This window comes from Geotrypetes seraphini, chromosome 7 (assembly GCF_902459505.1).
Source record: "Geotrypetes seraphini chromosome 7, aGeoSer1.1, whole genome shotgun sequence".
Lineage (NCBI taxonomy): Eukaryota > Metazoa > Chordata > Amphibia > Gymnophiona > Dermophiidae > Geotrypetes > Geotrypetes seraphini.
In genome coordinates, this window is record NC_047090.1 from 120413834 (window position 1) to 120427262 (window position 13429).

General features: G+C 43.2%; 1 protein-coding gene across 2 annotated transcripts in view; it reads left to right on the plus strand.

The window, feature by feature from the left end:
- DNAJC17 (DnaJ heat shock protein family (Hsp40) member C17) overlaps positions 1-13429 on the plus strand; it is a 130714-nt gene that overhangs the window by 17385 nt on the left and 99900 nt on the right. For both annotated transcript variants that reach the window (XM_033951593.1, XM_033951592.1), the window contains exons 2-3: positions 3543-3612; positions 13076-13134. In XM_033951593.1, the coding sequence (XP_033807484.1) occupies positions 3543-3612; positions 13076-13134 (129 nt within the window). The remainder of the gene's footprint in view (positions 1-3542; positions 3613-13075; positions 13135-13429) is intronic.

The window sequence follows — 13429 nt, forward strand, 5'->3', positions numbered from 1 at the left end:
CTTCATATCTATGTTACTTTGTGTAGATGATTTTCAGAACAGTGTATATACTCGCATATAAGATGAGATTTTTGGGCCCAAAAATGGCCCAGAAATGAAGGTCTCATTTTATATTTGGTCAGCGTCCACCCGCCACCCTCCTGGACTTGTTGCAGGCCTCCACCAGCCTATCATATGACTTGGTGGGTTGGAACAGAAGGGATCCCTCCTTTCCTGGCTGACTTTGACAAGTTTTATACTTCCCTCCTGCCTCCCCCCACGTACCTTTTTGAATCCCTGGTGATCCAGCGGTGTACCAGCAGGAGCAAGCTTTCCGTGCTCTTGCTCCACGCTGAGCCCCTCTGGCTGCTGTGAGTTCTTGTGGTCCAGGAGTGAGCTTTTAGCGCTCCTGCCTGGTGCTGAGCCGCTTGCTGAATGGCTGCCACCAGTTCTCGCGGGACTTGTGAGAACTGGTGGCAGCCATTCAGGGAGTGGCTCAGGGACCGGGCAGGAGCGCAAAAAGCTTGCTCATGCCCAGTACACCGCTGGACCACCAGGGATTCAAAAAGACATGCAGCGGAAGGCAGGATGGAGGTAAAATAATTGACAGTCAGACAGGAGACTGGAGGAATCCCTCTTGTTCGGCCCATCAGGCAAGCCTGGTGGAGGCCTGTATGACATCAGGAGAGAGGGAGGCTGGGCTCAGAGCCTGGCAGAGGAGGGAGGGGGGACAGGGTGGAGAGTGAAGAGCTCACTGCCAAAGCCCTTCACCAGTTGACTCCAAAAACCACACATATGCAATGTACTACTCAAAATCAAACTATTTTATTTAAGCAGAAAATGAAAATGTAACAGCACAAAATATATTTAGCAAAAGATATTGTCTCAATTGGTATACATTGGAGGGATTGGTACATGTAGATGCCAAGGCAAAAAATATCTAGCTGTAAGTAATCATCCCTAGCTTGCACAAAGACATGCATCGATTTTTATAACCTTCTCTCATGGTTACACCCTTTACTCTTATGCCAATCAAAACTTGTCTCGTCATTTTGCAAAGATGCTGCTATCTGCCTTGTCCTATCATATCCTGGTAACCATAGCTGCGCTTATCCATAAATGACCAATCCATACACAATTCCACAGTCATTTCTGTAATTCTGTCTTTTCCTTATTTGGCAAACTAAAGTTGTTGTTTTTTGTGTTAGCTAGTGTGTCAGGTCCGGCCTAGGTAAAAAGTTCAGTACATTCCTAAGGTCTGATGCCTATATCTTTACATACAGGCTTGTTTTGCTATGCTTTTCTGTAACAGAAACCGTATATCTTCTTGCTCACATGATCCAAGTTCAAATACATGTATTCTTCCAGCAAAGCCTTGTTGTCCAGCAGGACTTCAGCCTGCTTCTTTAATAAATGAAACTTTGGCAGGTTGGAAAATGAAATGCAAGGAAGGCCTGCATATAGCGTCTTGACATCAGTTAGTTAATAAGAGTTCCATTTCATGTGGGACAGAGAGCCCTTCCTCAAGATCCATATTCATGACAGCGAGTCAGGTGTCATCTCAGACTAATGGAGGAGTGGTACTGTAGTTGACTGTTCTGGGATAAACTGAGATTGTGATGGCCTTCTGTCTTCCCAACCCTGGAAGTGCTGATGGTTTCCCAGTGGGTCAGATGCAGAATGATGAGGAAGCAGTGCTAGTGGCATGCCCTGACAATATTCCTGGAAGTCTATTTCATTCTAGCCCGGTAAGTGCTTCGGGTTCCCAGAAGTTGTCACCCCTGGGGAATAGGTGAGGCATGGGGGAAGGGGCCTGCGGCACCATGGACAAGATGCACACAGGAAGAGTGGGGATGGCTGAGAAGGGAGAAAGTCTTGAAGATTTAGTGCTCAGAAGAGGATAGTAGACTAAAAGGAGAGTGGAGTGATGAATTCAAAAATTGAGTAACAAGTTGGTGGGGGGTTAAGTGGTTTGCGGTGAAGGAAGAGATTGGGAAAAGTCAGTATCAGGAGGAGGAGGTGTGCAGGGGCCATAGAAGTGGAGAACAGGAGAGGGGAGCACTGGGAGGAATATGCAGCCAAGACCTCAGTAATCTAGCTAGGTACTTGAGACCTGGTTTGGCCATTGGTGGAAGCAGGATGCTGGGCTTGATGGACCTTTGATCTGTCCCAGTATGACAATTCTTATGTTCTTAAGACTTCCTTGGTAGTCATAAGATAAAGTTCTAGAACTTTATCTTATGACTACCAAGGAGGTCTTAAGAACATGTGATTCACATTGAGCATTCAGCATTTTTTAGTACAAGCTAAGTACTTGTGATAAATTATTTAAACTAAATGACTGATATATTTGATAAGGAAAGTTAAAAAATAAGAGAAACTTGAATTAACAGATAGAAGGTTGAAGGTTTTTTAACCAATGAGGATTTTCCCTTTCAAGTTTGCTGGCAAAGTCTAACAACTGGGGGATCTGAGGTTTTTCCTCCTATTGTCCTGGGCAGTTGAGGATTGCTGGCCCGGGTATAAGAAGGTTTTTTCACTTGCATTAAGACTACATTAAAAGCAAAAAAAGAATAGTGAACAAAGAGAGAGAATATTTGAGTAACTAGAGTAGATTTTTTTTCTCTTGAAATGCCTGTATAGATTGTGAATTCCACTATGTACCCTTCTCCATTGATGTTGACCATTTAAATCTTCTCTCTGTTTTCTGTCTTTCAACCAGTTCTTAATTCATAATAGAACATTACCTCCTGTCCCATGATTTTCTAATTTCCTCAGAAGTCTTTCATGAGGTACTTTGTCAAATGCCTTTTGAAAATATAAATATACAATATCGACCAGCTCACCTTTATCCACATGTTTATTCAATCCTTCAAAGAAATGTAGTAGATTGGTGAGGCAAAATTTATTTTGACTAAATCCATGTTGGTTTTGTTTCATTAATCCATGCTTATGTATGTGTTCTGTCATTTTGGTCTTTATAATAGATTGTACCATTTTGCCTGACATCGGTCTCACCGGAACACTTTTGGAACCCTTTTTAAAAAATCGATGTTACGTTGGCCACCCTGTAGTTTTCTGGTACCATGCTGGATTTTAAAGATAAATTACTAATTACTAACAATATCTGCAAGTTAATTTTTCAATTCTTTCTGCACTCTGGGATATATACTATCCAGTCCAGGCGATTTGCTACTGTTCATTTTGTGAAATTTACCAATTCCAGTGTTGCAGATATTTTGTTTGTTTCTATGGCTTATCAACATTAAATACCATTGCTGGCACTGGTATCTCCCCAACATCTTCCTCAGCAAAGACCAAAGCAAAGAATTAATTTAATCTCTCCACTATGGCCTTGTCTTCCCTGAGCATCCCTTTTACCCCTTGGTTGTCTAGCAGTCCAAATGATTCTTTTCTCAACTACCTAGAAAAGTTTTTACTGTATGTTTTTGCTTAAGGCTTTTTGTATAAAATACTAGAAAACAATGCTTGTCAATAGAGCATAGCATTAGCAGTCATTTGAAGAGTTGATCTCACAAAGAAACATTTACTTTGTGTTACAGATTAAGAAGGCATACAGACAGAAGGCATTGACCTGTCACCCAGATAAAAACCCGGATAATCCTCAAGCAGGTGAGGGCTGTACCACGTATGTCCACTTACTTGCATAATATCTGTAAGCCTGTTATGTAAATGACATGCAGCTGTATGACTCTATATTGCTACTTAACAATATAATAAAAACTATAATGAAAAATGTATAATAGATGTAAGAAATGATAACCTATGAAAAATTGTGGTGAGAGGATTCTCTGGACCCGAACCTTAATGTCATTGGCACCAGCCATTCTCACCATGGCCAGTTAGATGGTTGCAGGATAGCCAATTATTTTTGCTTTAAAAGTTTTTACATAAGCTCTATTAAAAAAACAAAACCCAAAAATTCAGAAACTCACTTCTATAGTTTTTAACATATCTGAACGAATATTTGGGGCATCAAAGTGCACTACATAAGTGTCTATGCAAAATTACTAAGAGGACACACTTAGTGCTTGTTAAAGTGACTTATTGCAGGATGCACTTGGGCATCCTGTGATAAATTCCAAATCTGGGTGCACTACTTGCACACTAAAAAATGTAAAATTTTTAGTAGGAGGCATGTCTTGGGGAGCGGAGAGTAGGTATTTCTGTACTAATCTGTTAGTGCATCTGCATTACTGTGCACTAACTAGTTAGCAAAATAGCCGCACACTAGGCAACATTAGCACATGACCATTAATAGAAAAAATAGGAAATTGGCCATATTCTAGCTGTGGCAAAAATGTATTTAGCACATGGGTTAAACCTTTATAAGGGTATTTTTTGAGGACTTCGGTGACGTCCTGGGTTGAGCAGACACTGAGTAGCTCTGCTCCCTTTCTCGAATCCCCTATCATTAGCTATAATCTGCTCTTTTAATTGAGACTTGGACCCCTGCATACTTGCTTATGGTACCTAGTGTAGTGCACTTTTTGGAGTATTGGCGATTCTCTACATGATCTCAAACTAGTCCACAAGGAGTGCAATCGTGGCAAGTCAGCTGAAACCAAGATGGCATCGAAGCAAAATCCTCCTAGCCTGTCGGTCAGCTCCGCGTGGACAGCAGAGATAATTGTAGAAGTCACGGCTGCAGTCGAGGCCGTAATGGATAAAAGCTGCAAAATTCTTTGATAAAATTGGCACTGCATCGACAGTATGGGCCTCAAACTCAGAGGTGCTCAGTAGTAGGATGGAAAAACAACTAGCCTTGCTTATCCAGAAGTGGATGACTTGGAAAATAGGGCCTGGAGAAATAATTTGCGCTTGGTGCAGAACTCATTGAATTTTGGAGACCTGGATCCCTTAATCACTCTCTTTGGACATTTGTCATGGGAAGTTCAGAGTGGGGCCTAAGGGCCTGGAAGGCTTCCAGCCCTGAGTGGTCATTTTCAAAATTTTGAATTTTGCCCATAAAACAGCAATTTTGCAGGCCATTCGGGTGGGCAAAGGACTGTGGTACGAAAACAAGAAGATTCTATGCTTCCAGGATTATTCCACTATGGTGACGGCATGCAGAAGAGAATTTACACCTATTTGTTCTGCTTTGTTTGCGAAGAACGTTAAATTTGGGCTTCTTTATCCTACACGCTTGCAGATTCATCGAGAGGGCCGTTTTCAAACTTTTGACTCTCCTGCAATAGCTCTCACCTTTTGTGAACACTTTAGGAATTGTTGTGGTCCCACCAGAAGTGCACCAGCCATGGTAGTATCTACTGAGGAGCCAACTGGGGACTCTTGATTCCTAGCATACCCGGACATTGGTCGTGTTGCAGTGCCGTGAGTTTGTGTTGATTGTGTTGTTTGTGTTGATCTGAGCTTTGTGGAGAATATGTTGTTAGTATGCTTGGTGTGGATGAAGGGAGTTTGAATGTGAGTTGGGTGGGTGAGTGATGGGGACAAAGTGTTATACCTGTTTATTTATGGCGGTCTTTATTTGGTGGATAATGGCTACCCCAGAGTGAGGCTTTGAGTCCTATGGTGTATTTCCAGTGGGGTGAGGTATGGGACGTGCACTGAGAAGTGGGACACTTGGGGAAACTAGTAGGGGATAGGAGCTGGTGGAGATTGGTTTGTACAGGGACGTGGGGGGTTGGAGTTGGGGGGGGGGGGTTAAGCGCTCCAGTGTCAGGTTTTCCTTCCTTGAGGTAGGGCCTTGGGTGACTAGTCTTCAAAGTGATGGGGAAATACTTTTAAAATCAATAGGAGGAAATGTTTTTTCACTCAGAGAATATAGTTAAGCTCTGGAACGTATTGCCAGAGGTTGTGGTAAGAGTGGATAGTGTAGCTGGTTTTAAGAAGGATTTGGACAATTTCCTGGAAGGAGAGTCCAGAGTCTATTATTGAGAAAAACATGAGACAAGCCACTGGTTGCCCTGGATTGGTAGCATGGAATGTTGGTACTCTTTGGGTTTTGGCCTGGTACTAGTGATTTGGATTGGCCACCATGAGAATGGGCTACTGGGCTTGATGTATCTTTGGTCTGACCCAGTAAGGCTATTCTTATGTTAACCATTGCTGCAGAATATTAGAGAGGATGGGAACATCATGGACATGCTAGTGGGGAATGATGAGGTGCCGTGTTTGGCATGTCCTGATGGCATTCTTATGCTTTTGACCCAACCCTAGAGCTCTTTTCAGAGGGTTTTTTCAATTAGTAGAGCAACCTGGGAGTGTGTCAGGTTTGGTGCTGAACTTGGAAAAATCGGAGGCTTTGCCTTTTAATTGGTATAATTATGCAGATTGGTCTATACCAGGGGTAGACAATTCTGGTCCTCGAGAGCCGGAGACAGGTCAGGTTTTCAGGATATCCACAATAAATAGATTTGCATCTCAAGGAGGCAGCGCATGCAAATCCATCTCATACATATTCATTGTGGATATCCTGAAAACCTGACCTGACTCTGGCTCTCGAGGACCGGAATTGCCTACCCCTGGTCTACACCCTTCCCCTATGGAAAGTTGCACATAGACTTAAATATTTGGGGGTTTACATCACCAGTGACTTATTGAAAACTTATACTGAAAACTTTTCTGTTTTATTGGGGAAAACGCAGGACTCTCTATCCTTTTGGACCAAATATCCTTTGACCTTACGGGATTGCATAGCATTGTTAAAAATGGTACTGTTTCCAAAATGGGTATATGTGATGCAGACTTTTCCAATGTATGTAACTAATAGGGACCTTGGAAAATTTCAGAAGATTTTAAGAAAATTTCTCTGGAACAATAAGAAACCTGTATAAAACTCACAAAATTGTTTTTGCCGGTGGGAAGAGGAGGTTTGGCACTTCCTGACTTATGGAGTTATAATATTGCCTGCCTAATGAGACATTTGATAGTTTGTATGTTTTATGTTTTTATGAATTTGTACACTGCCTAGAAGGCTGATTGGGCAGTATAAGAAATTTTAAATAAACTTGAAACTTTGGATAAAGAACATTCATTCCTTAGCAACAGCAGCAGATGAATCCAGAGACCAATGGGATAGCCCACATCTACCAGAAGGCGGAGATAGAGAAATTGATTAACAGGTGGTCCTATTGGCTAGTACGCCTCCTGCATCTCCAGTATGCTCTATCTCCCAGCAGGTGATGGTCGCTATTCCACTAGCTTCTGGAGTCTGGCTGTGACTGGACACTTATTTCTCCTGTTGAGGTTTTTTCTTCAGTGAGACAGGGGTGTCCAGCTGAACGGTGCCGGCTTTAGGGGTTACACCTAGGCCCCCTCAGGTCCCTGCCTCACCCTCCCTCCATTGATAGAGGGTCTGCCTGGGTCTCCATTTTTTCTTCTTTCCCTTCATTGCAAAAAAAAAAAAAAGAGAGAGACCCAGATACTGCATTCTGGCCTGTTTGTCCTGACCAATCAACGTTTACTGGCTTCACTCGGCACTGTCTGACTGCTTGTGCTTGTTTTGTCTGTTCCGGCATACAAGGTGGGTTCTGAGTTGCGTGAGTACCACAGCTGTTTTGTGTTCTGTACACTGGGGTTTCGGTTGGGAAGCCCTGGCTAGGCGAAAGAGCATCTGTCAAAACTGAGAGCGCTGCTCAAAAAGAGGCAAGCGAAACAAGTGCGGAGTCAGTGACCATAGTGAAAAGGAAAACATTCTCAGTGTTTCCTCGGAAAGTTCAACGCAGAGAAACAGAGAGCAGAAGGAGAACCAGCCCCAGACTGACCAAATCCCCCGTCCTAGGCACCATGAAGTAAATGGAATAACGTCCCTTAGTTCCGGAAGAACTAAAAACATGTAAGGAAGCTCAAGACATGGGACTCCAAGAAGGAAACGGAAACTGGAGGAAGATGCAAAGCACCCGGAAAAGCCGCAAGCATCCTGAAAAAATTGTCAAGGCCCCCTGACCTGAGATCATAATCTCCACTCACGAGAAATCCTCAAGAGGAGTTAGAGGAAGCCAAGACCCCTTCAGAATGAATAGCAGAAGGTTGGGGATTCATCTGCTGCTATTGTTAAGGAAGGAAAAATTATGTTCTTACCTGTTAATTTTCTTTCCTTTAGACGCAGCAGATGAATCCAGAGTCCCACCTTTTCTGGATATTGTCTGTCGGTTTTTTCTTTTGCAACGTTTGAAGTCCGTTGTTGTTGATGTTGTATTCGGTTTTGTTATCTTTTGGGATTTGTTATGGGAAAGGAGTTTTTTACATGCTAAGCATATTGATGATTACGGATGCTTGGGCAAGGAGCTATACTGGAGATGCAGGAGGCGTACCAGCCAATAGGACCACCTGTTAATCAGTTTCTGTATCTCTGCCTGCTGATAGATGTGGGCTATCCCATTGGTCTCTGGATTCATCTGCTGCATCTAAAGGAAAGAAAATTAACAGGTAAGAACATAATTTTTCCGTACTACACTCCTATACTTCTTGAGAAACAATAAATGTCTCCAACATACTTAATTTATTATCTTAATGCCCGAAAGCCTTACAGGATTTTTCCTATCCCTTATTGAAATCTATACGACAATGTTGGCAGTGGTTGTGTAAACGCATGCCGTTGTGGGATAACTTGGATTTTGATCCTGATGCTACTAAAACTTACCTGAAAAGATGGCTGGATAATGGCCTATGACACATGTGTCAAACACAAGGCCCGCGGGCCGATTCTGACCCGCCTGGCCTTTTTATGTGTCCCGCGGCAATGCTCCTGAACTTCCTCTTCTCAGAACTCAGCGTGTCCTCCCGTGCCGATCCGACATCACCATCATGACGGAAAGTCTGCTGGCTTCGGCAGCAATTCGGCAGTGTTGTCCATGGCTCCCCCTCCTGCCTTCCATCCGCTGCGGTCCACCCGGGCAGAAAGAGGAAGTTGCACATCATTGAAGACAAACCGCGGCAGGCGAAAAACAGGAGGAGGAGCCATGTACAACACTCCCAAATCACTGAGGCCAGCAGATTCCTCGGATTGGCCGGCGACATAGGACCAGCGCCAAAGGGAAAGACACGCCGGGCTGTGAGGAGACAGGGACCGGCGCTGGAGGGAAACACATGCTGTGCTGTAAGGAGAGAGGGACTGACACTGGAGGGAAAGGCAAGCTGGGCTGTGAAGAGAGAGGGATCAGCGCTGGAGGGAAAGGCAAGCTGGGCTTTGAGGAGAGCAAGATGAAGGGAAAGAGGTTGGACCTGGGGTAGTGTGGAGAAAGAGGGAAAAAGATACTTGAAGGGAGAACCGTTAGGAAGAGAAAGGGAGAAATGGTGGACCTGGGGGGAAGGAGGGAGGCAGGCAGACAGGGGGAGCGATAAGATGGGGGGGCAGTTGGGAAGAGAAAGAAAGAGAAGTTGGATTTGGAGATGGAAGGGAGAGAGAAATGTTAGGCCTGGGGGTAGAAGGGAAAGAGAGATGCAGTATCTCTTCTTTTTTTTTTTTTTCCTTCCATTTCATTGTTCAGCATCAAGGGCGGAGGGAAGAACAATAGAAAAGAGAGGGAGCAAAATGTTGGACCAAGAAGAGAGGTAGAAGGAAATAGTTGACTGGGAAAGGAGTGAGATGGGAAATTGGAGAGCTACAGAATAAGAGAAGATGTAAAATTGATAGGTAACTGAAAAGAAAAAAGGAGAAAAGTTGAAAGGGAAAAATCAATATGTTGGAGACAGGGACTGGAGCAAGAGAGAAGAGGAGAAAAAAAATGGACAGCAGACACTGGAAAGAGAATTAGAAGATAGACAAAATCAGAAAGAGAAACTGGGACTAAAAGCAAAATGACCAGACAACAAAAGGTAGAAAAAATAATTTTATTTTCTATTTAGTGATTACAATATGTCAAATTTGAAATGTGTATTATGCCAGAGCTGGTGTTAGACAGCAAATGTGAACTAGGACCTAAAAGAGAGGAAAAGTCTTTATTTATTTTGTAGCCAGCGTGGAGTTTTAGAGGTTGTATCCCTATACTTCTACTAAGACTAACCCTTCTCCTTTGCTGGCGCACAGTGTGGGTTTTGGCGGCGGCGATTGATCCGATGCTCACAGAAGTCCTGTGAGCATCGGAGCCGCCACTGGTGCTGGAGCCCATGCTGTGCATCAGCAAAGGAGGGGGTAAGTATCTTAATAAAAAATCCAGCCCACGACAGCCTGTGTTCTAGATTTTGGCCCCTTATGTGATTTGAGTTTGGCACCCCTGGCCTATGCTATGTGCGGGATTTGGTGTCTGATAAAGGTACACCACTTCCTTTCCAAGATCTACAAGTTGCGGGACACTTAACAAGAGAGGGACTGGCTCCATTATCGCCAGGACTCACACTATATTCAGTCTTTGGACACCAACACCCTGAACAAGGACATGGCTGACATGGTACAGGAAACTTTTACTTTATCTCATCAAACTAAAGCCATCTTATCTTTCTATCAGGTCAGTTTGGGCAGCTTTAGTGTCCCTTGGGATTATGATACTTTGGCGGAGGTTTGGAATCAGGACCTTCCTCCTGAAGAATGGATCTCGGGAGATGGATTGTGTCATCTTATGAAACATCTTAAACATCTGATCCAATCAGTTGCTCTCCAAGAACAGCACTATAAATTCCTCCTACACTTATATACTGTATATCCCCGTATCGTGCTTATATTTCTGGATTTGCTTTTCATGCTTGATGACCTAAATGTCAGTCTACTCCTGCTGGTCTGCTTCATGTGTTTTGGTCTTGTAAGAGGATACAAACATTTTGGTCCTTTGTAGGATTATATTTACAGACCGTTTTGTATAAAAGGATCCCCTTGAGAGCGGATGTTATTCTTTTTTTCCAGGTTCACTCTCTGGGACTGTCAAGAGGGGGGGGGAGGAATTTGTTGTTGCAAAAAGCTTCTTTAATGGCTAGAAAATGTATTCTTTTACAATGGAGACAATCTGAAACTCCTACTATCACTCTCTGGAGGAATGAAATGTTTACATTGTTAAAATTAGAAAATTGTACTTGGATGTAAAAAGAGGTATGTCAGGTCAGTGGAGAAGGTTTAAAGTCATCTGGGCCCCTGTCTGGGATGGTTTGTCACACGGAACCCATAGTTCTCCGCTGAATTCTTGACACAGGAATGCTTGGGAGGGGAGGAGGGGGTTGTTTGTTCTGTTTTTGGTTTCAATTTGCATCTTTAAGTCTCCATGAAGAAACCACATGGATGACTTTACATTGTCTGTACTATTACTGAACTTCTTGTACACTTCTCCCTCGTTATTCTCGGGGGATAGGGGCAGAGCCAGTCCGCGAATGACGAAAAACCGCGAATATCTGGCTCTGACCCACCCCCGCCTTCCCCCGGCATCCCGGCCTTACCTGGTGGTCTAGCTGGTTTTCGGGACAGGAGCGATCTTCCTACGTTCCTGCCCGTGCAGATAGCCATTAGGAAATGGCTGTGGGGAGTTCCCGTAGTCTCTCGAGAGACTACGGGAACTCCCCACAGCCATTTCCTAATGGCTGTCTGCACGGGGCAGGAGCGTAGGAAGATCGCTCCTGCCCCGAAAACCAGCACTCCCAACCAGCAAAGCGCACTATCCCGCAGGCCGGAATTCAGCTCCTGCGCACTACTACGGACAGGTTCACGCCCTATGCCCGAACTCAAACGGCCAGAAAACAATTGCTCCCTCGTTCCCTGTGCCGCCGATGCCTCTGTGTCTACAGCGAAGCGACTGTCCCAAATAACGAGGCCTGCACAAAATGGAACACAAAGCCCAAATGACTCACCCAGCTATCCTGCACAACACAGCCAGGTAAGGCCGGGATGCCGGGGGGGAAGACAAAAATATGGGGGTTTTTTTCCTTCTCCCCCCGGGAGTAGGGAAACCGCGAATGGGGAGGGGGAAGTGTAATGTTTTTATATTTGGAAAAGTTAATTCAATAAAAACGGTATTGGTGGTTTTTTTAACTGTTTCATTTTAAACTGAGCTTGGGCGCCTACCGGTTTCTAAAAAAATAGCGCCATATAACATATATCTGTAATATCACTGCTTCTAGAATCAGGATGTAATCAGATTCTTATCATTTATTGAAGGTATATAAGTTCTATGTAACGTATATGCTATTTGTAACCCATCTTGAATTCTGCCCTGAGAGGATTTGGCAGGATATAAGCCTACACATAACATAACATATATTTTCTGTGATCATTGTTTCATTGACACTGCTTTGCTATATCCCATTTGTTCTAAACTGGTCTGGTATGAATGAAAAAGAAGGAAAATTTATGTTCTTACCTAATAATTTTCTTTTCTTCACTCCTACCAGACTAGTCCAGAAACCTTCTCTATCTGGTGATGGTTATACTCTGTTTATTTACAGATTTCATCTCTTCTGTTTCACTTTCGATGCCACTCATCTCCTGACTCAGTGAATTCTCTGTCAGTTAAGCATAAGTCTCACTACATGATAAGGAGACCGCCTAAGCCTAATAAATAAGCTGTTTACTGGTTGAAAATTATAGGAGAATCAAGGGAATCATATACATGTCCTGTATTGTTTACTAAAAAAATATTCTGTGAAATTTATATTCTCTGAGGGTAAACCAAACCTGCAATTCTTTGCCATTTTATTTTACTCTGAGCTATTTGGATGAACAGTGTTCTACCTAAAGCCTGGGTGTATTATCAGTTCTTTAATATTAACAGTTTTATCTGTACAACACATTATGTAGTACTGTGCACAGTATGAAAGGTACAGCTACATCAATAGAAGAATAAGACGCCTAGATAACAACAGAAGTCCTACAATTGTTGTTAAACACAGGAGCTCCCAACCTTGCAGGGTCCACCAAAAGATTAGAAGGAAAAAAGGCTGGCTGTAGTCATAGATCTTTCAGCCCAGATTAGTTTGCATCATGGGTTACATTAAGTAGAATAGTGATTGTCTGAACTTTTCTCATATGGGCAGTGTTATATAGGGATCCCTCTCCATGGATATCCATATTTATTGTCATTGAGCCAGTTGTGAGTCATTTGTTGTTTTGACTGTATTTGTATTTATTGTAAGTATTCAAAACTGCTTATATCTCCTCTCTTCCCTTTATTCTTCTCTTTGTGTGCTTCAGCGGAGTTGTTCCACCAGCTGTCTCAAGCATTAGAAGTACTCACAGATGCAGCAGCGAAGGTAAGACATGTGTTAAATTTTGTTGGATAGATAGATTTTGGCTATATAAATCACTAACTATATGGCTAAAATGTATCTGTATAATGAAAGAGGAACTAGGGTTGTTGCAGTTTGGAGTTATAAGTTATACACAGAACAGCAAAATTCACCTCTGTTCCTACAAAATAAGCATGGGTCTGATATTCAGACCACGGGAGGGAATCTGGCTAATTCCCCTAGTTGGCGCTGAGCCAGTGTGTTGTTCTTCTACCAGTGGGAGGGAGTAGGGTAATGCCAAATTTGGTTCTGTCCTATG